Source organism: Sander vitreus, chromosome 20 (genome assembly GCF_031162955.1).
Source record: "Sander vitreus isolate 19-12246 chromosome 20, sanVit1, whole genome shotgun sequence".
NCBI lineage: Eukaryota > Metazoa > Chordata > Actinopteri > Perciformes > Percidae > Sander > Sander vitreus.
Window position 1 is genome coordinate 19,315,456 of NC_135874.1, and position 27,259 is coordinate 19,342,714.

At 41.4% G+C, this 27,259-nt stretch overlaps 1 protein-coding gene across 2 annotated transcripts in view; it reads right to left on the minus strand.

Annotated features, from left to right (window-relative positions):
* The window catches only part of cnksr3 (cnksr family member 3), a 50,082-nt gene that overhangs the window by 9,645 nt on the left and 13,178 nt on the right, over positions 1–27,259 (minus strand). The window contains exons 2-15 of one of the 2 annotated variants that reach the window (XM_078276932.1): positions 24,301–24,464; positions 19,919–20,121; positions 17,704–17,791; positions 13,978–14,019; positions 12,713–12,832; positions 12,458–12,517; positions 11,839–11,907; positions 11,507–11,653; positions 9,076–9,200; positions 8,323–8,510; positions 8,121–8,207; positions 6,349–6,599; positions 3,936–3,973; positions 1,892–1,934 (exon numbers count right to left, since the gene is read on the minus strand). In XM_078276932.1, the coding sequence (XP_078133058.1) occupies positions 1,892–1,934; positions 3,936–3,973; positions 6,349–6,599; positions 8,121–8,207; positions 8,323–8,510; positions 9,076–9,200; positions 11,507–11,653; positions 11,839–11,907; positions 12,458–12,517; positions 12,713–12,832; positions 13,978–14,019; positions 17,704–17,791; positions 19,919–20,121; positions 24,301–24,464 (1,625 nt within the window). Of the gene's footprint in view, positions 1–1,891; positions 1,935–3,935; positions 3,974–5,466; positions 6,600–8,120; positions 8,208–8,322; positions 8,511–9,075; positions 9,201–11,506; positions 11,654–11,838; positions 11,908–12,457; positions 12,518–12,712; positions 12,833–13,977; positions 14,020–17,703; positions 17,792–19,918; positions 20,122–24,300; positions 24,465–27,259 lie in introns of those variants that run through there. The other variant, XM_078276933.1, reaches the window with a different exon arrangement.

The window sequence follows — 27,259 nt, forward strand, 5'->3', positions numbered from 1 at the left end:
TGATGAAGGAAAAAGTCTCAGCATGCCACTTTAGGGTGATTTAAAGGGGCATTTCGCTGAAGCTGTGTTTGGGTGGAAGTGAGGTAATTTTGCCTGCGACTCATGTCAAAGGCCTGAAGGATTCACGGGAATGTAAATTGGCCACACCATTGTAGCACTCAATCTCCCATCACGATCCATGCTGAGAAGTGTCACGGCACTTAGCTAATGCCCCCCCCCCACCCAGAAACTGTGTGTGTGTGAGGGCGGGGGGGAAATCGCAACAGAGTGGCTATTATTCAGCACGGGAATCTCACACAGTATAAAGGGGGAAGGGTGCAGAGCTGGAAATTATATCAAACTCTAGTTTGCTCAGTTTGATGTCACTGCATGCCCCTCACTTGCTGTTGGTAGTAACTGCCCAGTTGCCCTGGCACTGGTCACCACCACCTCAGTTTAGATCATGCTACATGTGCTCACTGAGTCATTATAGCTCTAAATGCACTATTAGTGAATGACAGTTAATGAGGATTTGACATGAATTCGTTTTCTTCTATGCAGCAAAGTATCTGTCAAAGTATACAATAATCCAAAGGAAACAAAAGCAGTAATTAAAGTACTCCATTCATCCCTGTATTCCTCCTTCTATGATGTATAGACGCTGACAGGGGGGTCAAGGTTTTCTTGTTTGGTGCAACAACAAGTCGCCATTGGACCATCAATCTGTACAAATTTGATTTGTTCACATGCCACTACAGACTATGTGCCTAATCCATCTGACTCTTGTGGAGGTGTAGGTATGTGCCAGTACAGGATTGACAGTGACTTATGGTACTACTGCGGTATATGGTCTCTATGTGTGTGTAAAGACAACAAAGAGATCCTTAGTTTACGTTTGTGGTCATTTTTTACATCTGCCGCAGCCAGTAGATGCTGGATCAATTTCCACTTGCAGCACAAGATGAGGAACAAGACAAAGAGTCTACAGCCATGCTAGCAGCTCTGCGAGGAACTGCTAATGCCAGCATGCTAACATGCTCAGGGTGACAATATGCTGATGTTTAGCATGTTTACCATGTTCGCCGTCTTAATTTACTGGGATAACATTTGCTAACTAGCACCAAACACCAAGCAAAGCTGGTCCTGATGGGACTGTCAGTAGTTGTGTAGGTATTGGTAATTTTGAGCTAATAAAAATACTACAAGATGAAATGTTAAGGAATCACCAAAGTTATTACAATTTATTCCATGGGCAACACTAATGTGAATATCTAATTTCATGACAATCCAGTCAATAGTTGGTGAGACAATCTGGTCTGGACCAAAGTGGTGGAGTGACTGACAGACTGACATTTCCACCCATAGAGCCTCGCCACTAGCATGGCCAAAAAAGGACGAGTTTTGGGGAGCGCCTGTGTAGCTCACCTGGTAGAGCACGCGCCCATATACAGAGGTTTACACCTTGACGCAGCGGCCGCGGGTTTAACTTCAACCTGTGGCCCTTTGCTGCATGTCATTCCCCCTCTCTCTCTCCCCGCTTACATGTCTTCAGTTGTCCTATAAATGAAGGCCTAAAATGCACAAAAAATAATCTAAAAAGGAAGAGTTTCATAGTGTTGATTCAGACTGACAGAGGCCTAATCCTCATTTAAGACCTGCATGTTGCATTGCTGTATGCTGGTCTGGTGGTTTGTGTCTGATAGAGAGCGCAAGAGAAAAGTGTGTATGTTGTCATATCTGTATGTGAAATGTAATGGGCCTGTAATTGAGGCACTCAGTTTCACCTCCTCCCAAGGCCAGTGGCATTCCTCACAGTGCACTAGCTCAGTCACTTGCACATACACACATTCTTTCATCAGCAGGATTAATAGCGTTTTCTTTCAGACAGACTGACCCAACACAATATACTTACTGCTTGAGAGAAGGACCAGGATCGTATTTGTGGTTGATTATACCTGGAAGAACAAATTAGAGACAGTAAAAGTCAACACTTTAAACTGACCAGTAAAGCTGATGTCAAGCAGTACCAAGAAGCTTCATGTAGCCGTCATACTTTAGATCAGACATAAGTGTGAACATTTCCAACACATACATATTGCTTCCCAGCCATGATCTTTATCTAAGTTCCAATCCAACTCACTTTGATAATAACAAAACAGATCCCATGGAGACTGTTTAGGAGATGGCATTTAGTTGGTGTACCAGTGGTTCTGATAATGCATTTGACAACCAGCCACAACTGCATGGTTAGACACGGAACTAGCTCCCAAGGCTCAAAAAAGATGATTTCCCCTAAACCGGGCCTCTCCCTGCAATTTCAAGGTATGAAATTGTCTCGTTTTCCTGCCTTTCGATTGCTAACATTTTTGGTGCTCTCCTCCTCCTGTCATCCATCAATCTTCACGTCGTTGTCTCCTCCTTAAATTAATAGTTTGTTAAAGGAAATACAGACTTTTTTTGCAGGTGTTGCAACTTCAAACGCTTCTGTAGACACGCTCTCCCGCCCACGCATTCTGTTCCCCCTTTTTTGTAGATAACCAAATTGATGGTTTTGACAAATGACATAGGAATCAAATTGATGCACCATCACATTTTATGCTTTGTCATGAGGAAAAAAATGGTTTTTAACGGATTAACACGCCAAAATTAATATGACAGTTGATTAAATTTGCCGTCAATCAAATTCCATTGCCTGCATCAGTGTCGAACGTTGACAAACCTCCACCAACGATGAGTCAACTGCAAGATTTACAATAGCATCTCTCTATATATTCTAAATGTGAGTAATGTGTTTTGATCGAGCGTGTGACAAACACGGATGCCATGTGTTTGTGTGCGGCTCTTAGAATAGATCTGCTGGGGAGGGGGGGGTATTGTGCAAGGCATTTTAGTCATCGATCATGGTGTTAATGTGAGGAATCACACCTCTTCAGGCCCTATATCCAGGACTAGAGGAGATACAGGGGCCACGGATAAGGACCCAGAGGAACAGCAATCCTAGGATGACGTCAAAATTAGCAGTGGGATGTGGTTATTTATAGTTGGAAGCGTAGAAGAATCCAGATTTGTCATAACAATGACATTTCTAAAGATTCTGCAGCGTGTCTTGTGGGTGGATGTCTAAGGATGGACATATTGGTGTGTGGGGGACATGTGAGAACATCTTACATATTGGAGCGATAACAATGTCTCAAAAAACAAATAGAACTTAATAACAAGCTCAAAAATAATTTAGCATTAAAAAGGAGTGAAAAGGTTGCTACTGCTCCAACACAAGGACCATAATTTATCTGCAGAGGTTTGATAAAGTTGATATTACTTAATTGTTATACCAATACTACAATTTTAAATACTAAGCATGGCTCACAAAGCATATTTGAGGATTCTTTGCTCATAGTACATAGGGAAGATTATTAGGGAATAATTGTTTATTTTTGATTGTCAGTCTGAAGCAGAGCAGAGATTCTTTGTCTAGGAAATCGGTTCTAAACATGTTGCTGTAGTTCCTAAAAGCCACAGGTATAAATTGACTAAGATGACTTAATACTCTACCCTACCATTAAACAATTGGTATACCGTCACACGTGGATAGTAACTCTCTGGTTTTTACCCTACAGCTGTCACCATCTGTTTGTCTGTCTCTCTCTGTGCCTGGTTGTCTTTGGGATATTTTCCCTGATCATAAAAGCAGCTCACCCACTGACCCTGCGGCTCGTTTTAAAAAGATTCCACGGCCCGCTCACTGTCACTCCCTGTAGGAAAATTAGACCCACCCTGGTGTTATGTTTCTCATTTGGCCTATAGACTACGCAACACGGTGCATGGTGAGTGAGTGAGTGGGTGAGTGAGTGTGTGTGAGTGTGTGTAGTGTGAGTGTGAGTAGTGTGTGTGTGAGTGTAGTGTGAGTGTGTGTGTGTGTGTGTGTGTGTGTGTGTGTGTGTGTGTGAGAAACTCACCGGTTGAGGAAGTCACTGCTAGAGTGCCAGTCAGGTCCCTGTGATACATAAAGATTCACGTGTTAACGCATGTTGGAGATGGAGTCAACTATTCTGGTGTAGTTGCTCTGAAAGCCGTAGTTCGATTGAGATATACTATCATACCCTCAAAGCTGCTGTTGATCAGTGCTCATTTTAAGATTATTTTGGTGTATTTGCTTATAGTCATCCAACATATGACTTTATGTGACAATGCTTAAATGTTTACTGTAAAAGTGCAGTATCTTATATTGTGGGCAGCTAAATTATAAACAAATGTAATAGTATGTGCTTTAAATCTCTATTACCAACTATTTTTTGGAAGTCCCCTCCAGAATAGGTAAAAAAAAAAAATAAAAAAAAAGGAAGAAAGAAATGGAGAAACATAACATTCTGTCTCCGTTTGTGATCATGATTAACAATTTTTTTTCCCACATGCACAATCTACCAATAATTCCGCCCATCATTCCCATGTGACCATTTGTGTGTGCAGGCATAACATGTTAGTGGTTAGCAAACTTAGCAGTGGGTTAAACAGAGTGCAGGTAGTATTTAGGCATACCACAGGTTTTCTGAAAGTGCAAATTAGTTAAGACCGCAGGCGACTATAGCTTGGCAAGCTTGGGCAGAGCAAAACACAAGGAAGAAGAAGTGGAGGAGAGATAAGAAAAGACTCAGTTGATTCATGCAAAAAGAAACACAGGCAAAGGGGAAAGAGGTGAGAGTTGTGGGTCATTCTTGACAGCAGTCTGATCTTCAATTACATGATGAAAGGTGCTGATCTGTCTCAGGCAAACACTTTTTCAAATCAATGAAAATGTGTGAAAGCTGTCAGGAATAGTAATCCTAAACTGGCTTTTAAATGTTTAAAAAGCAACATATGTGCAGGAATAAGATCCCCTGAGGGAAAACCTGCTTTGACCATATGGTCACCCAGCTGGAATTTTAAAGTTCATCAAAGAGGGAAGTAGTTGCATAACCATCACCATCTGAGATATAGAGAAAAGGTAACTTGACATTAGCTATCTTGTTTCACCAAATGCTTAAAAAACAGTATTCACCTCAAAAGGTCAAAGCAGGTTAAAAAAGCCAGCAGGCTCAATAAGGTTGGTCATATATTCAGTGGAAGTTAATATTGACCAAACCTGCCCTTGACTGACAGATTGTTATGATAAAATGTAATTTTTAGGCATGTAAACTGATACTAGAACAGCATAGTTTACCTATGTAATTTTCAGAATAAAATAACATCCCACACGCTAGATCATAGTTACCGGTACACATTTAGCAGTAATTCCACATCCAATGGTAAAATAAAGACAATACAAAAGATCACTGACATGTACTGCAATTTTTAATAAAACGCTATTCAAAACTTACAAAAAGGCAGATAAAGCAACAATAGACACTTGTTCCCTGTATTTTCTTAAATAATACTGTCATTCGGTCTCATGATCTGTGAGCTAATAGAAGGCCATTTGACCAGTGTGTCCTCAAAGACTGGTTCAAAACACTGGCTTAAAAAGACCATTTATTACTGTCAACCAGCTGCATGTATGTATAGAGGCCCTTTAGGTGGGTAATTGCAGAGTAAACTGAAACTCGGGATATACAAGTTTACTCAATAGAGTGCATAGCTTTAAAACCAGCACAAATATTTGCCAGTGACAAGATATAAACATCCTTTTTACCAACTGATGCAGCATTGTCAACTACAGTGACTATAGAAAAATCTATCTGTATATGTATATGCATAGCTTACAGGAGGCAACCTTTGGTAGAGGGTAATGTAACTAACTGGTCACATGAGTTTCATTTGAGAAAGAAAAAAAATAACATGTATATTTAAAGCACAGTTTCACTAACAAAATATGCTGTATTTTTTTTTATAACTTATTTATGCAAATAAAATCAAAATCAGCAAATAGCTGAAGTGATATCGGGTAAGTTTTCTGAAGTTTTAAATAATGGTACCAGAGAGCATTTCAACTGAAACATGACATAGCTTATTATGTACAGAGGCGTCTATAGACAACACACAAGGCCAAAGTGTCCTAAACCTGAACAAACTGTTATCTTCTTGAGGCAGAGATGGGACTTGTAGTCAAGAGAAGAGGAGGGTTGTGGGCAGTGTTAAAGGGGTGATGATGTAATGTAGTGAGTACTACAAAAGCAAGCCTTGGTTGAGGAGTAGTAGTTGGTAGTGGTAGTAACACCAGGGAAATATGGAGGTTGGGGAGAGAGGAGTGTGAGAAAGCCCAAAGCTGCCAAAAAAAAACAGCTGGATGTTAAACATCAAAGGCACCGAGGAAGGACAAAAGACAGGAACAGGAAGCCCCGGACAGGAAGCGCATCATCAGTGAGTCAATAGCTTAAGCCGCGTGATCCAACTGACCAGTAGTGAGCGTTCTGCCGTTGCACGCTTGGAGGCGGGGCCTATGGGGGCCTTTTTCATGTCCTCCTGGTAAGGGATGGTGGCGCTGTTGTGGAGGTCTGAGTTGGAGTAGTAGCGGCTGCCCCTGATGTGGTCCACTCTGACGAGATGACGTTCCCCTGCAGGCCTGTAGGGAGGAGACACGGAGGGGACCTCCTCTGCAATAGTGGGGATCCTCTCATTGCTCAGGTATCTGTACAGGAGGTCTTCACCTAAAGCACAGAGACAATCAGAAGTCAGTTTATCAACAGCATTAAAAAGGGAGGCACTGGGTGTTTGGATCTCATTCTCGTGCAAAAAATGAGACGATAATAGGATAAATTGCAAATTTATAATTGAGAACTGAACTTTTGAGACTAGAAATTGAAGAAAAAGATGTGACCGATTCTGCTCTGGCTCAAAAGGCCAGAGTCTTTCTGACTCCACTTGGTCACTTTGCAAGCTCCCCTTTTGCGTTTTGTGTTCGTTGACTGGTAGACCGGGAACTCAATACTCAGGATTCGCTCAGTTAAGTCATATCAAGCTTTAGTAAAAATGATATTGCAAGTAATACAATCATATGCATACGGTTCAGAATTCCTTCAAGACCATTTTACCCTAACCACCAACAAAGTCTCTCTGGATCTGACCCCAGACCCCTCTCTGCCCTACTCTTTTATACTTCTCCAGGTTCCTCCTTCCACCATGGTGTCTGTCGCCGCTAATCAGTTGGACATAGCTCAGACGTTCCGTCTCCCGAGAAGACAGCGAAATGCGCGCTAGCCCCGGAATCGCTCTCGCTCTCTCCTCCTCTCCTGGCCTAAAGATTGTCCGTTACTATTAGATATTTTATTATTTATTATTAATGCTCCAAATGTTTATCGGGAGCACTTTGCTCCAGTAATTCTGCAAATGTCTCATCTTGCACATGCCACATGCCACACATGCCAGACAAGAGGAGAGAGCGAGGCCATCCCAGGATACAGGACATTTTATTCTTACACAATATATTCTTCAAAATCTAAAATAAATCAACAAGCATTCAAATTTACAAATGCTTTTAGCATATCTTGCCTTCAAATACAAATTCAGAACAAAGCAGTGTGCAACATGCTCAGCGCTATGCTTAAAAGGGTTAGTTGGACATTTTGGGAAATGTATGTATATATATATATATATATATATAATTAATAATCTTAATGGCTTTTCTTGCCAAGTTAGAAGAAGAAGATCGATATCACTCTCATATCTATCGGTTCGATATGGACCTGGAGAAAGCAGCCCGTTAGCTTAGCATAAAGATTAGAAACGAGGAAACAGTGAGCCCGGCTCTGTGAATTAAAATAATGTATGGTTTATTAATTTAAGCATCATTTAAACATGATCTTTCATGAGATCATATAAGGGATGCATGTACTGGTCAAGGACTGCTAAAAATATATATTTTTGAAAGTCTTCTTAATGGGTTGTAATGTACCATTATTGGTGGTGAATATGTTATAATTTATATTCTAGCCTTGTATATTTTCTCTTGACAACTTCAATGTGCTCAAATGTCACCTGTGGGCAAAGTGATGACAGTGTAGTGTGCTATGCTTCTCCGTTCGTAGCTTTGTTGTTCATAATTTGTGTGAACCATGAGTATGAAATAGTATGCTTGTCAAAACAAAGACGTACTCCTTCAAGTGATGTTTAAACATGAAAATTGGAATAACAGGGGTTTCACCTGAAAGTGAAAGCATGCTTGTACATACCTTTCCTTCCCTGTGTCCAGGGCTTAGCATAGGGATCTACCACTCCAACACAGGTGTCCACTGGCATGGAGAGGGGCCGGGGCTTCCCTGGAGACAAAAGGTTCATATTTATCATTCACTCATTTGATATTATATTATTCAATATCCACGGGTTGATTTTATTTTTTTTTTTTTTTGATTTCCTTAATGAGAGGTTACTGACCATGCAAGGGCTTGTGCTCCCTCATTCTGGGCTGGATCACGTTGGCCTCGATGGGACAGCCAAAGCTTTGCTTGTCATAATCCGCGATGGTGCAGCGTCTTCTGCTCTCCTGGTCCAGATAGAAGTTGGGCGACTCAGAGCCCTTTGGTCTTTTACTAATGCTGCAGAAGGAGTCTGTTCTCCCCTCTCTGCATGGGGAAACAAATGCTCATTTATTTATTACAACACCCCACTCCACAGCTTAAAAGTACAACACCATAAGGATGATTCGAAAGCAAATAATGTTATGTTACTGTAATTTCAGTGAAATAAAAGATGAAAAGGCTACAAGCTTTATATAAAATTCAGTCTCTAGCATTTTAAGTGAACATGACCACGTTCTCTCAGCTTCCTGGAGGTGGAAGATGAAACAGCCTTTTGCATTAGGACTATAGTGGGACTGGTGGGAGCAGAGTGGGCTGAAGACAAGCAGAACAAAATGTGCAGGAGGAGGGGAGGGAGGTAGGCAATCACAGGTCCGGGACGCTTATTTGTTATACTCTAACTTTTAGAACTCAACTTCCAAAAATAACAAGCATATAATATAGCAGTAGCTCAGTCTGTAGGGAGTTGGGTTGGGAACCAGTCACTGGTTCAAGTCCCCGTACGGACCAAAGTACAGAGTGTGGACTGGTAGCTGGAGAGATGCCAGTTCACCTCCTAGGGTTTAATAAAGATTATAAATTATTATTATTATTAAATGGGACAGCTCACCGTGGCGTGTATGGCATTGGAGGAGGAGGGGGGATATACAAGTCCACGATAGCCGGCTTCTCCTTTTTGGTTGATCCATTAGCTGAGCCGCAGGGAGACTGGGCTTTGGTCAAGGAGGAATTGTTCTGAAAAAATGCGGCACAATATAGCAATATATGTTTACTGTTGAAAACAAATGAAGTCATTGCTCTCGGTTTCTTATGACCAAACATGACTTGCTGGCAACTGGGAGGAGTTTACCACATGTGGGGAGACATTTAAGTGCTTGTGTGCGTCTCCTTGAATACAAACCTTCTTGTTTGAGGTATGGAAAGATTGTAAGTGAAGTCCAAAATAGCCCGCGAGACATGTACTTAAAACTGTACTCATTTACCACAGTTATGTTTCCCAACACTCAACAACATTGTGCTCTTGACTAGATGTACGACTCTTGCCATTCTCATCAGACCTAAATGATATGTCTGATGATACAGGGTAGTAGATGAAAATATAATAATGACAAACCAAACATCCAATTTGGGACCATCCCCCCCCACCCCCTTTTCTTTTCCAAATAGCTCCCATGTGTACAAAGTATTACAAAGCCAGTGTCATTCATTCCTGAATCAGGGTGTATGATTTGTCTCCGTTTTGCCTTCTGGAGCCGTATTATCTCAGATAAACGGAGATGTCTAACTCTGATACCCCTGTCTACTTGTTCAAACAAGATGCTGGCGATGATGTTGACATTAGCCAGCTTTGTGTTGAGAGGCTCTTTGCTGTTTTGAGAAACCCACTCTTATTTGATATCTTCTCATCTTGCCTTCTCAGGCTATAAAACAGGCTACGCATGACAAGACAATACCAGAGCCTGAAATTTGGTAGTCCTAGTTTACAGCGGGCTAATTGTCTCCTTGACTGTTAAAGGGGACTCAGGGTCTGCAGAGATGTGGTTAAAAGCTAAGTTAAGCCTAATGTGTTCACATGAAACGATAACTCGATTACAAAAAATCATCGATGCAAAATTCTTTGCCTCGAAGCTTCGTTACATCAATGTAATTAAGGTTGTACGGCTCACTGTGTTTCCGCACGGAGGATAATTACTAGCGCACACAACAGGTTGACGCTTCTGTGGACACAAGACCGTTTATATACTGTCTATGCATGAGACTGACGGCCCAGATTCCAAATGAAGGAAGACGAAAATAGCGAGGGTCTAAGAGAAGAGACAGGCGAGAGAAAACGACAGAAAGTTTGGGATCATTTTAAGCTGCAAACATGCTACTACATCATCTTTGTAGAAAACATCCAGTCTACTCATCCATTCCACGGAGCGAACCCGACACCAGGTAGCTAACTAACGTCTGCTGCTCTCGTCCACCGCGCTGTTTTACACAACTAGCCTACAGCATGCTACTCTGCAAATAGCGATGTTTTACCAACCAGCTAAAACGAGAGCTGTCGGTTTGTAGTCTAACTGTTTATTAGTTTGCTACTAATCTTTGGAAACTTAGCTGCTGCCGGTAGACAAACCGGCTCCTCCCACCAGCATGGCCACTTAATATGCACGTGAATGACGTCATCATGGCGGTGATGTCTGCATTCTTTATTCTTTCTCCTTGCTGTGTATTAGGCTTCTGAAAATGTGTCCCCCAGAACAGTGTAGTTGAATAGCCCTGCTGTAAGCTTTGTACCGTCACATTTACCTGGGCTTAGTGAACAGCTCTTGAGCCAGAGGCAAGAAGGGGAAGGGGGTGAAAAATATTAACATTTGGGCCACCAAAAATGTACTTGGAATTTGGCAATAAAAAATGTTGCTTTTTCAAAAAAAAAAACCTGTCTGTTTTGTATATATACAAAAGACAGGCTTCCTTTTTTTTAGTACACAGCAATAATAAATATTATTATTATTTGCTGTTTAGTATTTCTTATTAAGTATTTCTTATTCGATTAATCGATGGAATAATCGGTAGAATAATCGATTACTAAAATAATCGATAGCTGCAGCCCTAGTTACAGACAAATAACCTTATTAGCACAAACAATGTTCAGCTACCCCTGACCTTTCTTTGGACAATAGACATTTGGGGCGTTTGCTCTTTGAAAAAAAAAAAAAAAACCAGATAACATGAGTTATAGACCCATTGTCTTCTTTTGAGGGCAACATCTGGGCAATTTCTCTCCAATAAACCAGATACAATCTAACCAGACTCCAACACTATAGGCTGGCAGCTTTATCGTTATAGACTGAATGACATCATGGTACAAATCAATGTTCTATTAAATTCAGCCAGCAGCACTTCCAGGGTGGCTTTGTGACACTTGTCTGAACTTGCTGTTTTAGAACCAACTCCCTAAAAAGCTGATAATTGGTTGACAATGACTAGACGCACAGGCTTTTGTTGATCCTCCATAATGAAGAGAGTAAGTGTGTGAGCTCGTGTGCATGTACCTGTGGTACTGGGGGCTTCCAGCGCATGTTCTTGAGCGGGGCGGGGGTGAAACCTGTTGTGCCTGTGGGCCTCTTCTTAAGGAGTAGAACCACACCTTTGGGGTCCTCCCTCAGTTTGACAACCAGGTTTTTCAGCTGCCAGCCCACCTGATTGACAAGAGTAGAACAAAACACAAAAAAACACACACACACACACACACACACACACACACACACACACACACACACACACACTCTATTACTATTCCATCAACATGTATAGTGTGTACTCAAATTGACAGTATGTATGGTCAAATATGTAAGATATCCAAAGACAATAAAAAGGTTCCTACCACTGTCTGCTGGTTGACCTGGATCACCTCATCACCAGCATGAATCTTCCTGGTCAGGTCTGCTGGTGACTTAAGAACAAAAAAAGTAAAAAAGTTCAAAGCCTGATGAACCACTTTTATAAAACACTGACACTTGCTAACACACAACATACTATTTACAAAACACTGTTGAAATTGGAGCTACTTTAGTGCCACTACTGTCTGATTTCAATGGAATCTGCCTTTAAAATTCTCTATCCAAAGAGCAAATATCTGATGAATAAACAGAGAGTTCTGGTGTATTAGTCACTAACTGCTCGTCTCAGTGTGGGAAAAGTTAGGACTTTTTGCGAAGGCTGTTTGTTTCTGCACTCCAGTAACCGGTAAATATCACAAACAATTCCCTTTATGGATGAGCAGTTCTTAACTCCTTCAGATAAGTTAGTGTGCCCTCAGTAGAGGAGGAGGACAATGAAGAGGAAGATGAGGAGGAGGATGAGAGCGAAGTGTTTTTTCTGAAGCAATATCGGACGCTTGTTCTTAAGGGTACAATGGAATTTCTAAGTTGGCCATATAAAATGAGAAAAAAACAAACATATGACATAAAATGGAAAGGGACTGAATGTATTCTCATACTTACATGTTCTGTGGTTCCCGTGATGACATGTAACCCATCGTAGGTAGACTTGATGTACATCCCCTAAGGAAAACCCACAAGATTTTCAGTAAAAATATAATATTCCCAGAGGGAGGAGAAAAATGTATGACAGAGATGTGAGGGTCACAATTTGACACACATTGCATGCATTCCTGGGCTGCAAACCCAGAAGGCAGACATTTGTTTTAGGGCTGGGAAAAAAAAGGAAGAAAGAAAGAAGCTCCCAGCATTCCTTACCAGACCCTCTCCCGGTTTGATATTGGTCAGTTGGACTTCATCCAAGCAGGCCGACTGGCTCATCAGGGGGTCAGAGGTAGTTCTCACGGTCTGATCACAGATACTGTTCAAAATCTTAGACTGCAGAGGAAAAGGCAAATGAAAATGCATCAGTGAATGAAACAAGAAGCACAAGACAATTAAATGTCTCAAAGTTATTACAAACTGTGTGCTAAATCCTCTAATGGTGTATTGTGCCTTTAATAACCATTGTGTGTTGTACAGGTTGGAACAAGTCAGGTTACACGGCTTCTCGTGACAATCATCACGCATAGACCTTATCTATCTATGTCGGTTGTTTTACTCCCTGTGTACATGCCTCTGTATGTCTGTGTTCGTTCATGTTTTGTGCAAGACTTAATGGGCTAAAAGGGTACCATTAGTGTGCTATTAACTGGACGTACCAGTGCACACACAACACTGAAATCAGTCCTTTTGCACACTACTCTTCTTTCTGCTTTGTTCCTAGCTTGTCTCACAAAAAACCCCTGTCATTTGTCATCATTACTTTTCTGTGACGTCTCTTCTCAGACACATGCATTTTGTTTTGAACACATGGTGTACACTTAATGTAGAGCTGAGCATGAAACAAAGACAGGGACAAAGAGGAACTTGGCCTTCACTTGGGTGTAGAGAGAGAGAGAGAGAGAGAGAGAGAGAGAGAGAGAGAGAGAGAGAGAGAGAGAGAGAGAGAGAGAGAGAGAGAGAGAGAGAGAGAGAGAGACCTTTATTTACTTGATTGTTTTCTTCATAATTTTATATGATGAGCCACACTGACAGGAGTCCTTGTGGGCAGGGCAGGGTTGCGGGCTGATCTTTGGATAGCTATTTTGAAAGTTCATAAGCATATGTTTTAGATGGAGTTGGGGGGGATAAAGATACACAAAAGAAGATAAAATGGCGCCAAATGGTGACATTCTTGACAGAAGAGAGACCGAGAGCTAGAGGAAGCCCAGTATTAGCCTAAGGGGTCTGGAAAGCGTCAGGAGCAGGAAACACTGATTGATGGCCTGGGCGTATTAGAGCCGCCTCCTCTGCTGGCAATCCTATAGACCTCTTTGCTCTATTCAATCAAAAAACGGACCTCGCCACTGAGAGCATGTCACACAATCTCCTTGTAAAAAAACATTTACCCAAATGATTTACCAGACCTTTCCCACTATATAGGAACTTCAGCGTATTATTTAGTTTACATTATGGGAAACAAGGAGATACAGTATACTTACAACTTCCAGGATCTTCTCTTCCATCTCGTAAACACTGCAGTCCTGTTACACAGTAGACAGCGATGACAGATTAGGCATGTGAGCAGTAAACAACAGGGAAGAGGTTATTGAATGGCTAGAGAGAAGAAAAAGTATAGGGATTGGGTAAATACGATATAATTAGCATTCCAGATATAGAACTGAGAAAAATGGAGAACAGCCTCAAATAAACAGCTTTTAGATTCAAATTACCTCTCTGCCTAAATTCTGGGGGAGGCTATAATTGCATAATGCCCGGTGTGGTTCGGTAAACTATATTGAAACGTAAATACCATACTAACACTCATATAGTAACAATGTGCAGATGACATGGTGGGAAACAATTGGAGAAAACATGTAATGATGTTCAAAAAGCCATCATCCAACTAGTACTTGGGTTTTCTGCAAACATTTGGATGCATCTCTGCTTTTCACAGTTGAAAGTGGGTGGGCTAGTGGAGGCAGGGGTTTCTTAAAGTCAAATAAGACACAGTAGCTGTGTTAATGGTTGTTTGGGGGAAAGGAACCAACAATAAAATCTGCAAAGTCAGCTGGAAGACTGTCCACCCTCCCATCCCAAGTGTAACAGCAAAGCACTCAGACTGCAGTTGGACTGGCCACAGCTGAGGCAACAGCCTCCCCTGACAACTGTGTTGTTGGCGGTGAAAGGGCCCCCCTGGCCAGGCCGGGGATGGGGGTTCACATTGCGTGCGGGGGGAGGCCTGCCTGTTTATGAAATTGGCTGTATGCTGGAAATGCCCCAAGGGAAACCATACATCAAAACACAGGTGAAATGCGTCTGTCAAAACTAGAGAGCACAAAAAGTCTACTTAAACAAGTCTCTTATATCTCCAGAGCCCTCAAAAGCCACATGCCTTTGTCAATGCAAAATAAAGGGATACTGGTGTCGTGGCCCTCACAGTATTAGTGACATGCACAGGCATGTGCCATGTACAAAGCCAGCTCTGTTGCTCTTTGTAAATCCATTGTGCAGACAGCGAATGGGGGTCGAGCAAGTTTTTCCATATTTCCATAGCTTGCACATTCCACTGGGCTAAAGGGGAGCGACTGTTTTCAAATGCATTTGACTTGTCATACTGTTAGTTCATTTGCATCGACAAGATTTGTCTATTGGTGGCAGTGAGCGATGGCTTCACATCAAAGCAGAGTACATCCTAGGCTACCTAAATATTACTTTCCATCTGTTTGAGTGCCTGTTTGTAGGACTAAGCTCTTTTGGTTAAGTAATATACATGTGACTTTTCCCCATTTCACTTACTTGGGGGAAAAATTAAAAGCCAATATAAACATTAAGTAGGAAAAAACACAATCATAATAGGTTTCATTTGACATATATTGGTCCTAAACTCATGTTTCCCTACAATATATTTTCTAAAGTCAGCCAAGAACATATGGTGGTTTCAGAAAGAATTTGGCTATGCTTGCGTAAACATGCAACTGCATATTTCTTTTAGTGACTGGACCATGTTTGGATGACTACACTGTTGACTGAGCCAAGAGGGATGAGCTAAAAATACATATTTCGATGTTTAGAGGTCGTGAAACAAAACAGTATCATTAAAAGCTGCAAACGTAGTTTGGCATATCTCCCACCAAGCTTTAACATTTATGGAACATTTTCTCTTGTTTCATAATACCATCAAATCATGTGAATACAATATCGCAGATAATCCCTCTGAGATCTGTCCGTGATATCCAAATGAATCCAATATCTTTACTTTTTATAAGTCCTCTTAGTAGACAGGAGCCAGATCGTAACTAAGCGCTGAGAGAGGCTGAGGCTGACAATTCCCTGGGTGTACTGATCCCTCACGTTACAGACTTGATCCCACAGCCGGTGTGGATCAGATGACTCTCTGTGTGCTGCTCTCTGGGCCTTTGATCTGCCACCAGAGCGGATTTGCATGGTCGAGCAATGAAGTGGCCGAGAGAGAGGAGTGCTGGCACAGTGCAGGAACCTAGAGTGTACAGGTAGCCGTCTTTACACTTGAGTGAAATAAAGACCTGACCTTCTGACATCCTCTTATTCATATGGTATCAACATATGATGGATACATATGTTCAAATTCAGCGTTTGGCATACATAATGGAATCTTTGGGTTTTTTTTCTGCTAAAAATAGAGAGATATAAACTTGACATCTCAGCCAACGACACAGGAGTGGGAAGCACGGATAAAAGACACGGGGGATCGATGAAAAATGCGTTCTTTGAAAGAGAATGACCTCTACGCTGACGGATCAGCCAAGATGGGTGATTTGTTCACAGTTTTATGGCCATGTCCCATTGTGTGTGTACACACAGGCTTCATTCAGGCAGAACACATCAATTTTGTGATCTGAAAAGCCCTAATTCTTGGCTGAAGTTCATGAACGAGCTGGGCAAACCTCACACCGTCCTTCCCCATCATAAAACTAATCACTGTGGCAGTCTCCTGTGCAACCTATTTTATTAACCAGTGGCTGGCCTACATGTTATGAATAACAAAGGGAGTTTAAATGGTCCAAAGAAATGAGAAAGGAAGCCAAGAGTCTTCCAACTCTGTGTCAGTTTAGATACTTAAATGATGTGATGACTTGGAAATAAGCCTCCTCATCTGTGTTTCTGCAGTTACATAAGTAGCTATGAGCTGATTTAAAACCAAAGGAAGACCAAATGGCATGTTTCCTCCAGTGGTTGGAGGAAACTAATCTCTCCAGTCTTACAAAACTCTTTCAGCACCTATCAGGAGTTTATTCTACACCACAACCTCTCCACTTCACATGGCAGTGTGGGAAATGTATACCCCCACTTCTCCTAGATGACCATGACCGAGACACCCACAGTAAATCACCAGAGGCGCTGAAATCACAGACTCTGGCGAGGAAATGGGCACTCTGGGAAAGGAATTTATTTTGATGCAATAACCCTCTAGAAATGACACCTGCAGTCTCAGCAGACACTTTCACTGGCAAAAGTGTAAAAGGAGTTGCTTACCGGGCTATGCTTAAGTCAAACAAGGGAGAACAAATTGTACATACAAGCTAATGGCTTTGATACTGAAGAAAAGGCCACTCAAAAGCTCCCTTTGTTCAAGACATACGTATGACCAACCACTACTGGTTGTATGAAACTGACAGAAGTAGACACCCAATTGTATCATGATGCAATGCAAGAGCAATGCTCTGCAGAAATATAGTGGATGTAGCTCGGTTTTAAATCATCTATCTGGCAGTCAGATGGACCCCTTCCTCATCCCTGCATTAAAACTACACACAGGAAGAGCTTTCAGACAGTTTGGTCTCCCACTGTGAGCATCTTGGAGAAGCAAAAACAGGAACCACATGGCTGAAGGAGTACGGCAGCCTGGGGAATGTTGGCAGCCACCTTTAAAAGAGCGCCAGTGGGTTTTATGAAACTGCACACAAAAGCAACGGTTACCATTAAACGTCCCCGCACTAAGGGGGTCTCCTCATTAGCCAGCATGGAGGAGGAAAAGATCCCAAGAAAAACATCAGCATTTACTCAGACTGCTGGCTTCAGGCTTGTGTCATGGCTGCCAGACCACATTTCCCATAACTCTCTTCTCCTACACTTTATCTTGCATGTCTGTGCCCCTGAGCTGGTATGTCCTCAGTGGAAAACCTATTGTGTGTGTGTGTGTCTGTGCGTAGCTACATGTGTGCTGTTGAGCTAACTAGCGTGCAGACCTGTTGAACTGTGGTGGTGAGCTCCAGGCACAGCTGAATGATCTTGTTCTTGGTGGCTGTGAAGTCACTGATCCCTGTAAGAGGCGTCCTGCAAGCAGACAAAGAAGGAAAGGGAGAACATTAGGAACCAGTGCGCGACTGCAGAGTTGGGTTGAAATTTTGTCATTCATGCATGGCTGCATCATTTTAAAATTGAAGCATATAGAAACAATGTTTGAAACTTATTATTATTATTATGTACACCTGTACCTCTCGGAAAGTTTTAGGCTTCATTAGAAACGAAAATGTGGCAGAGCTGTTTTAGGTGGTGGTATACATACAGGAAGCGTATGCCTCAATTTACTGTGGAGTCAGCGAAAAGCTACTAACCCTATACTTTATAATAGACCCAGTGAACCTTGCTCTGATTGCTGTGTTTGGGTGACTGGCCACGGACAGACTTGGTTGTAAGTCAAGAATGTCACCATTTGGCGCCATTTTATCTTCTTTTGTGTATCTTTATCCCACCCCCCCCAACTCCATCTAAAACATATGCTTATGAACTTTCAAAATAGCTATCAAAGATTCTCTCTCTCTCTCTCTCTCTCTCTCTCTCTCTCTCTCTCTCTCTCTCCCTCTCCCTCTCCCTCCCTCTCCCTCTCCCTCTCCCTCCTCCCAAAAAGAAACTTTGTCAACATCTGTTTTATCTAAAAAGATACATTTCTCTGTTTGTTACAGAGATACAAAATGGGATTGTCAAGCAGACAAACTGACCAACACAGTATATAATAATAGATCCATACTTGGAGTCTGTGTATCGATACAGTATTGCAACAGAATATATTGCGATACTATGCTGTATTGAGATATATATATATATATATATATATATATATATATATATATATATATATATATATATATATATATATATATATATATATATATATATATATGCTGATAATGACCGAATTGCTTTGACATCGACAATTACCAAAAATAAGATCCATACAAAAAAATCCATACACAGCATTAGCCCAAAATGACTTTTGAAATCGTTTTGTAAATTTATAAATAAAAAAGTACAACTGTGAACTACACAAACATTTTAGCAAATAACCTTTAAACACTGTTATACTGCTCTCATCTCAACATCACAACTACCATTTAAATCGTGAGGTCATCTCACCCACTTTAGTTGAGCATGCCACAAAAAGAGAAGCCTGCTAACACTTAATCCTGGCAACCTGCTTAATATGCTCTGCTTTTATGGTGTGATGTAGAGCAGGTCACCAAGAGAGCACCGAGGACTCTGCCTCACAGGGGGTTGCATTTCTGCTTTAAAACAGTATGTGTTACCTTGGACAACAGCATGCATATTCCTAACTTTTTTAAATGTCTTTTTATGCCAAAGATGAATGCCCGTATCTGCTTGTCCATCATATCCACATAAATAAATGTATTTCCACTGTTCCAAGTCTACAATAAATTCAATTCAACAACTTTATTAATCTCACAAGGGGCAACTAGTTAAGAGCAGCTACAGACAATACACACAACAGCAACATATAGGCCTACACCCTAGAGAGCAGACAAAAAATATTCAAAAAGTTGATTTTATCCATATAAAAGTCGAATTGCAGAAGGGATAAAAGAATTAGAGTGGCGGTTAGTTTTAAAAGCAGGTCAAATATAACAACGTCTTGATGGCAACAGAAAAAAAAGAATTCTGAAGAACATGATCTGAAGATGATTAAAAGCTTGTTGCTTTACGCAACATTTGTTGATTACAAAGAAGGATACAATTTCTTTGTTTCACACCAATCATTTTAGAGCCGGTTTAGACTGATAAATATTGGAGGAGTCATACCCTCAATATTAAAACGAGGTCTTTTATACAATATGACCCTGCGGTACACTGTATGGCAGAGAGGATCACAAGTTCAATCCATGTAATAGCATATTGGTGACCGTCAAGGGCCAAAAAACTTTTCCATGTAGGTCGCTGGGATGAAATCAGAGTAAAGCTGGATCAACAGCCTAACGAGTTTTGAACCTCGAGTTTCTACTCAAGGTTCTGTCATATGAAACAATTCTGAAAACTCCTACAAAAGATATGGAGAACAAAGTTTCTCCATAAAGTGTATGTGTGCAGCTAGTTTAAGCCGTGGTCTTATAGCAGCCCTTCTGGTAGGTGAGGTGATGGTTTAAAAAAAGAAAAGAAAATTGTTATTACCTGTCAAGCCAAGCCAGGAGGCTCTTTGCGGCGCCGATCAGCTCCACCACAGAGGTGAGGAAGTCATTGGGTGGCTTGCGTGAGATACTGCCATCGTACACGGGGCTTTTCCTGCGGTCAGATGTGGCCATGTGTAGACTGTTGGTAGCAGCTCTCATCCTTACAACCAGATTCTTCAAGTTGTCCGCCTCTACCCCATAGTTCTGAAACAGTAAAACAATACAACATTTTAACTACAACTGATGATTGAAGCGGAAATCATTTGTATTGTAGAGTAGAACTCAAGATCAAAGCAAACAACCCCTGTCTACACACTTTTTTTTCCCAACAGAGGAGTCTTATTCACAGGAAAACATGTCGTTTCTTGTACAATGATGAGCTGTAATCATTTCTTTGACATATGATTTAAGTGCACTTGTCTGTGAGAAGAGCTGTGGCATAACATTTCCCCTCCAGTCCCCAGGTTTGTTCCAGAGCGTGCAGGGAGGGTGTGCACATGCCATCACCTGACTCCTACCAAGCAGGGCAATGTTTGCATTCTTGAGCCTGGGTTGTTTCTTGCTTTTGCATTCCTCCAATTTATTCGTTATGTACATGCACAAAGCAGCAGAGCTCTGTGTCTTCAAGGGTCACTAAGTACACTATAGACCCTGCTATAAACTGAACTACTCCAGGGTACTGAGCTGCAACAGCATTCACCTTTCTTTTCTTGGAGTGTAAAGTGCACCTCTGAGACTGCGCATGAGCATATGTCAAATATTTGAAAGAGCTTGTTTTAAAGTCTTTGTTTTGACTGAATAAATAGGTTTGGAGTAATGTGTTGGTTAAAAGTAAGCAGCCTAGCTCTTGTCCTGGTAAATATCAGCTAACACAGTGTTGCATCGCTGCCAGCAAGGCTGCTGTATGTGTGATGTGCCAGTAGCTAAATATGCTTAGCAAGGACTAAAACAGCACGTGTTTGGGAAATAACGGAGATCTGTAAGTGGTTAGCATCTGCTTTTATTCCACTGCCTCTCTCCAACATGAGTTTAAAAAACGACATACAAATCATTCTACTTAGTCAGTTCTTAAGGAGTCACTGGAATAACTGGTCTAATCAAACAGTAGCAGAAGGCAGTTTCACTCATGGCACACTTAACATGAAATGGATTGTTGAATAATAATAATAATAATAATCATAATAATAATAATAATAAATTTGATGGTTCGGTATCTCATCCAGTCTTCCACTCAATGAAATCTGAACTGTAGCACAAAGACAGTGCGAGTGTTTTCTAGATCAAACATCTCTCCTGGCTTTTTCATTAGCAGGCTAATCACACAGTCACAGCAGTTCTAACAGATGTCCAGAAAGCTTTTGTCCCACACTGCCAGCTGAGTTAAAAACCATGTCTGAGCTAAATCTGTGGTTCCAGTCAAATGCAATTTTTCATTCTCATAACAACATTTCAAGCCAAATTTATGTTCTTTTCAGTGCCTTTTTTTTTAATAGACATTTAGTTAATCTAGAAAAAAGATTGCAGAAGCTTTTTTTCGGTTGGCTCTGAAGTAGTTGGGGCTCGTTGAAGGGATTATATACTGGTATAAGTGTCCTCGGGAGAAATGGAGAACGGCTATCACAACACAGCGCTTCCTGCCATGGATCTGACTTGACTATAAAAGATACAAATGCCTGTAGCCTAGACAGAGAGTGTGTGCATTTGTGTGTGTTGCTATAATGTGCCATCTAAGGTTAAGGGTTACATAATACCTTGGGACAGATTCCCCCCTAGGCAATGGTAAAATACATTTACAGCAGCTCTGCGACTCATGACCAGGCGAGATGATGCGTCATATACTGTATGTTCAATGGCTGCTGATTGCTAATGTGCGTTTGAATTTCATGCAATGCTTGTCTTAGTGCGGGTCGCTGGGGTCTGAGAATAAATAAAGAAGTGTTGGGTTTCCACACTGACTCTGCACAAGACATCATGGCTCAGAGAAGTCCAGCCAAATGAATTGAAATGTTCTCTCTTTGTCCCTAGACATCGGTTTGCTCTTGATAGCTTTCAGGTGGAAGAGAAGCATGAGTATAAGGGCTGTGGGGTTGTAACGTTAGGCCCTTGGTCATTATGATATAGGTTTGAAACTACTAACAGGACAGCTCAGGTCCCTGATATACGAATGGCAAAATCTTTATAATGTGTGCACGTGCTTAAACGTTTAAAATTCAACAGCAAAGCCTAGTAGCAAAGTGTCTCAAAGATGAATGTGACTGCAGCAGCAAGAAGTGTCTGACCTAACAGTAAACAAAAAGTGAGAAAGTGGGGGGAGAGTGTGAGAGCTTGTGAGGGTCAGTAGTAGTGACCTTGCCTCGGTTAAACCTAATTGAATCGGGGGGCCTCACTTCCTCCCATGGGGTGTGTCTCCCACAAGGCCTCATTCTTAATAAGGAAACCCCTAACGGACAAAAAGCATTTAGCCAGACTGCGTCAGTGAGAGGTTGCTAGGAGTCCAGCAATCCTGGCCTAAAGTTCCAAGGGACAGAGATGTGCCAAAATACTCCGGTAATAAATTGCTTAAGACTAAACAGTGAAACGCACACAGACACCGTACTAAAAACCAACAGCTTATTTGGATGGGAGAATAAAGTTCACATGCAAGGAAAAGGGTTTACTTAAATTAACAAAAATAAAACATGCTGAGGAGGCACTTTGGAAGCCAGATTTATGAAGCTGCTCAACGGGAAAATGACTTGAATTTTACTGCCATGATGTCAAGGTTCTAGGGATGAACAAAAATCTGGGCCTGCTTACTTTTAAGAGTAAAAAGGGGTCATGGACCACAGAATGTACCATATGGTAAATATTCTATGATGAGTAAATCTATCAAAACAAAAAAGGCACCCATGTATGTGCCAAGTGCTTCCAGGTGTCCACTTCCAGTGGTTGCAGGTAGAGGAGATACTGTTAACAGGTGTAGGACAGGCTGCTTATCTTAGCTTTTTGCAGAATGAGAAACAATGGAAGCGTGTATTGATTGGGTGAAAGTTGGGTCTAAGGGAAGAGATGAATCAAATCTTAATACCCCTGTTCCAGGTAAACCTTTACACTGTCTGGTTTGACCTTGGTCATCAAAAGATGCCCAAGCATAGATTTCAAGATTGTAGCTACAAGCTGCCATGTAGACTGTATATTTTATGAGATGCGAGCAATGATGAGAGTTGTTTGCGAACCACACACTAAATCCCACGTTTCTGCTTCACACAGGATCCGAGGAAAGCCATGCATAACTTCAGTGTGCCGGGGTGGCGGATCACTGACGAATAAAATGTGTTGATCCAAACCCGTTTGACCTACAGCTTTCAGATCAGCATCAATGCAAGATGTAGCCCCGTGTAGGAGAGAGAAGATTGAACTTTTAAGTTTCTTCAGGGTAAAAATAACCATGCCCCAAACAATTAATGTAAAGCATTTTAAGAGAGCATAAATGCAGAAATGCTGACACTGATCAAAATGCAGGGACCACAATCTGGGACTTTTATGGCACAGGAAGTGATAAAACTCTAAATCGATCCCATCTGCTGGAAAACCTGGTTCTCTTTCAGTTAGAGCATGGACGGTTTCCCTCACTCTTTTCATGTTCACTATCTGAAGATGGAGATATATATTATATTATTTTTTTTTTTGTTGGCAGTTCTTCTGGGAGCTATGAGCTATAATGATGGACAAAAGGGCAGCTGGTTCGCTCCCAAAGTGACTAATAAGAGCCAAACAGAGGATCTACAATTGAACCTAGAGAGATGGCCCAGGTGAGTAGATGGCTGCAGCAGTGAGAATGACCTGCCTGACATTTTTTGTTTGTTTGTTTAAGAACAGAGACCAAAAAACAAATATACCTTGTGTTTGTATGTATTTTGTGTGTAAAGGAGACTTCACCTGTAAGGGACAGTGTGGAGAGAGTTCTTATCTATCCAACAGATCAAACTGTCACTTGTTGCTATATGGTTACCATTTACTGCCTCTTATAATCTCACACTGTTTCTAACTGCCAAATCTAGCCTTCTTGAGTGACACTGCTGTTCCCCAATGTCCTCGGGCTGCTTTGTGTGTTGCGGTGCCTCCCCACCCCGCTGAGCTGTGTGGGAAATGATCGGCCTTTCTGCATCGCTGGTTCCTTTAGCTGCCGAACCAGAAACTACAGGCTGTTTTTTTTAGGGAAGGCACACTGAGAGCTACGGGGAGGGACAGTGACCAAACAAAAGCCCCCGTTTTGTTACAAATCCTTCCTGAAGATACAGTCGTGTCCCGCGGTTATGCTTTTACCTGTTTATCCATGCTACTGTATCTGGAATACACGTCACATTAGCCACACACACACACTCGCAGCGGAGGTCTACTGACCAGAGCGCAGAGCAAATCGACAGCCTCCAACACCAGTTCCTGGTGTCCAATCCTGGCCACGCCAAGCTCCTCCAGGTCTTGATGTGTGATCTTCAGTAGCTGCTCCCCACTGATCTTCTCCCGCTCAAAGTTGCTCACATACTGCTGCAGGCTGTCATCCAAACCTGGACACAAGATTAAAAAAAAAAAAAATTTAAAAAAAAAAGGCAAATGGAGGGACTCATTAGACATTTAAAGAACAGATCAGTCTGCTCTGCTACCTTAGAAAGTTTCAGTTCAACTGTCATTTGCTAAATCTATCTGCCCCATTGTAAACCAAAATTAATTCTAATAGTGTGAGTGTGCATGTGTATGTACAGTGCAGATAAGGAACAGGTGGGAGTGCTATCTTTGCTAGTCAAACACACCAACAACAGAGTAACAGTTGAGACCTTAAGGTCTGTTGGTGGGTTAAACAATGGATGGCTATATTTGTGAGTGTATGGGGGTGTGTGTGTGTGTGTGTGTGTGTGTGTGGGTGCGTTTCAAAAGAAACATACCAGTGTCAGGGGCGTCCCTGTGCTACTATTTGGAGCACCAATAACAAATGAGATAGTTACACTACCAACTGCTCGGGTCATTGAACATTCAAGGATGTAACTCACATAATTATACTGTGTACTGCAGTGAACTGCAAAAGGCTTTTCTGATACTGTAGAAGAAGTTATATACAGTGTGTCTCTCGGTGGATCTTCAAGTTAAACAGTGTGTTGTTTCTGTCAGTGTGTGTTTAACTGTGGGTGTAGAAGCAAACACCATCTTTCTTTCCATCAAAGAGCGCACAGAGAAGGGCAGCTGCAGATACATGGCCCTGCGCCCTGCTTTTCTGAAAGACCTGTCAGCTGGAAGACACAGTCGCTCCCTCTAATCGTACCGCACACACAAATAACCTTCTTCAGTGTGAGACAGGGTTGGCCGATCCATTTTCACTTTGACATTCAAGTAAAAAAACAAACAAACAAACAAAAAAAAAACTCTACTTTCATAGGAGCATGTAATTTAACAGCAGATAACTGCATCCATATAAAATGTATGCCAAGTATGCCAAGTTATGAGTGAGGACCCACTGGGTGTGTTCTGTGGTCACTGAGCCATTTTTGCGCATGGCACCTCATATCTTTATGCCTCTGTCACATTCAGTCATGTGTTGCAGAGAGTATGCAAAGAAGGTGATACTGTGTGATATCTGTGTGTGTGTGTGTGTGTGTGTGTGTGCATGCATCAGGGTATACATAAAGGGTAAACACTATACTGTACATACAATCTACTTATTTTTTTATTTAACACCAAATAATGCAGCACAAATCCTATATTCTGCATTGATTAATATTCTGTTTTGATAAGCTGACAAAAGAAGCACATGAAAAAATACAAATGAAGGTTTAGACAAACTTATTAGGCTTTAAAGGCCCTTATTTTCTCATCATCATCAGCTTCTAACTATGAGTGATGAACACACTATTTTCTGCCAATGTTGGAACATTTTAATTATTTCATATTAGAGATTGATGAATTTTTGTTTCTTTTTTACATTTCTCTGTTCTCTTCTTACTGGTTTAAAGTAGGCGTGACCAAATAAATAAAAAAAATCAAACTGAAATATTGCACATGCTGAATAGATTTCAGTAGAGTGTTAACAAGGCTAAACAAATAAAGAACACAAGCCATGTTACTTGCTTTACGGTTCCTCAACATTCCAGTATTGCAGTCTTTTGAGATACATTTTTTTTTTGTAGAAATTGACATCACAGTAACACTACACATCTGAATATGCTGCACTGTGTAGCCCCTGGGCTCACACTACAGACTCCCCTTCAAGGCCATTAAAATTCCATTATGGCATCAAAGTTCATTCATGACAGCATTTTCAATCCTTGAGAAAATATCTGAGAGAGCTCAAGTCACCTCCACTGACTGAAAGGGAAATTCCATCATGGCTTGTTAACCATTAGCCTCTACACAAGTCAAGTCTAGTTAAGCTCATTGGATTTTTCTCATTCCTTGGCATGCTAAATCAGAAGCAAGACTTTGGAGAATTTTAAGCTTAACCCCAGACAGGCCAACAGCAAGAGAATCCACTTCACAATGTAATTAAGTACTGACCTGATCCCACAACAGCACAAACAAAAGCCAAACACAAACACTGTCCCTTAATGCCACCAAATAAAAAACAATGACTTGGATCCAGAGGGGGCAACATTTCTCCTTCCTGCGGTGTTAAAAAGGAATTTCCTTTGAAAGGGTGCCACTCTCCTCACCAACAACAAGAAGAAATGGTAGAAGGGAAACTTGTGGTTCAGCTTACAATAAGACTTGCTGAGGCATTACACTGTGTGTGTGTGTGTGTGTGTGTGTGTGTGTGTTTTTTTTAGCTCGGTTGTCGTAAACCACACAATATCATCGAGACAGACAAGCTATGGGAAAACAGTCTGGAAAGGGAGGAATGAATCTGCAACTGCTAATTGATGAATAAGGGGCCTATACTCTCCTCTAGGCTGATTTTACTTTCATTCATTCACTGGCAAATGTTTTCTTCTCACATATCCTATCCCTTATCCTAGAAGTCTGACTTCAGAGAGTTAAGAAATTCCAGGTCACTCCAGGGTCCAAACCGATCTGCATTACCTTTGAATTGGAACAATTGTAAGTGCGTTTAAGTGCATTAGAGAAAGAGAGCTACTACTTTAATGGTATCAGACAGTGATTGAGGATAGGGGTAAATGTGCGCTATAGAGAAAATGTATTACTCTCCCACTGAATTCAGAGGCCCTAAGAGGACGGTAGGACAGCAATCGTTCCCTCTGGACTCAACCATTGACACCTTCTGAATAAACGAGGGGTGTCCCTACTGTGGGGCTTATAAAACATTTATTGGACCTGGATCAATGGCAGCTGGTGTGTGTGTGTGTGTGTGTGTCTA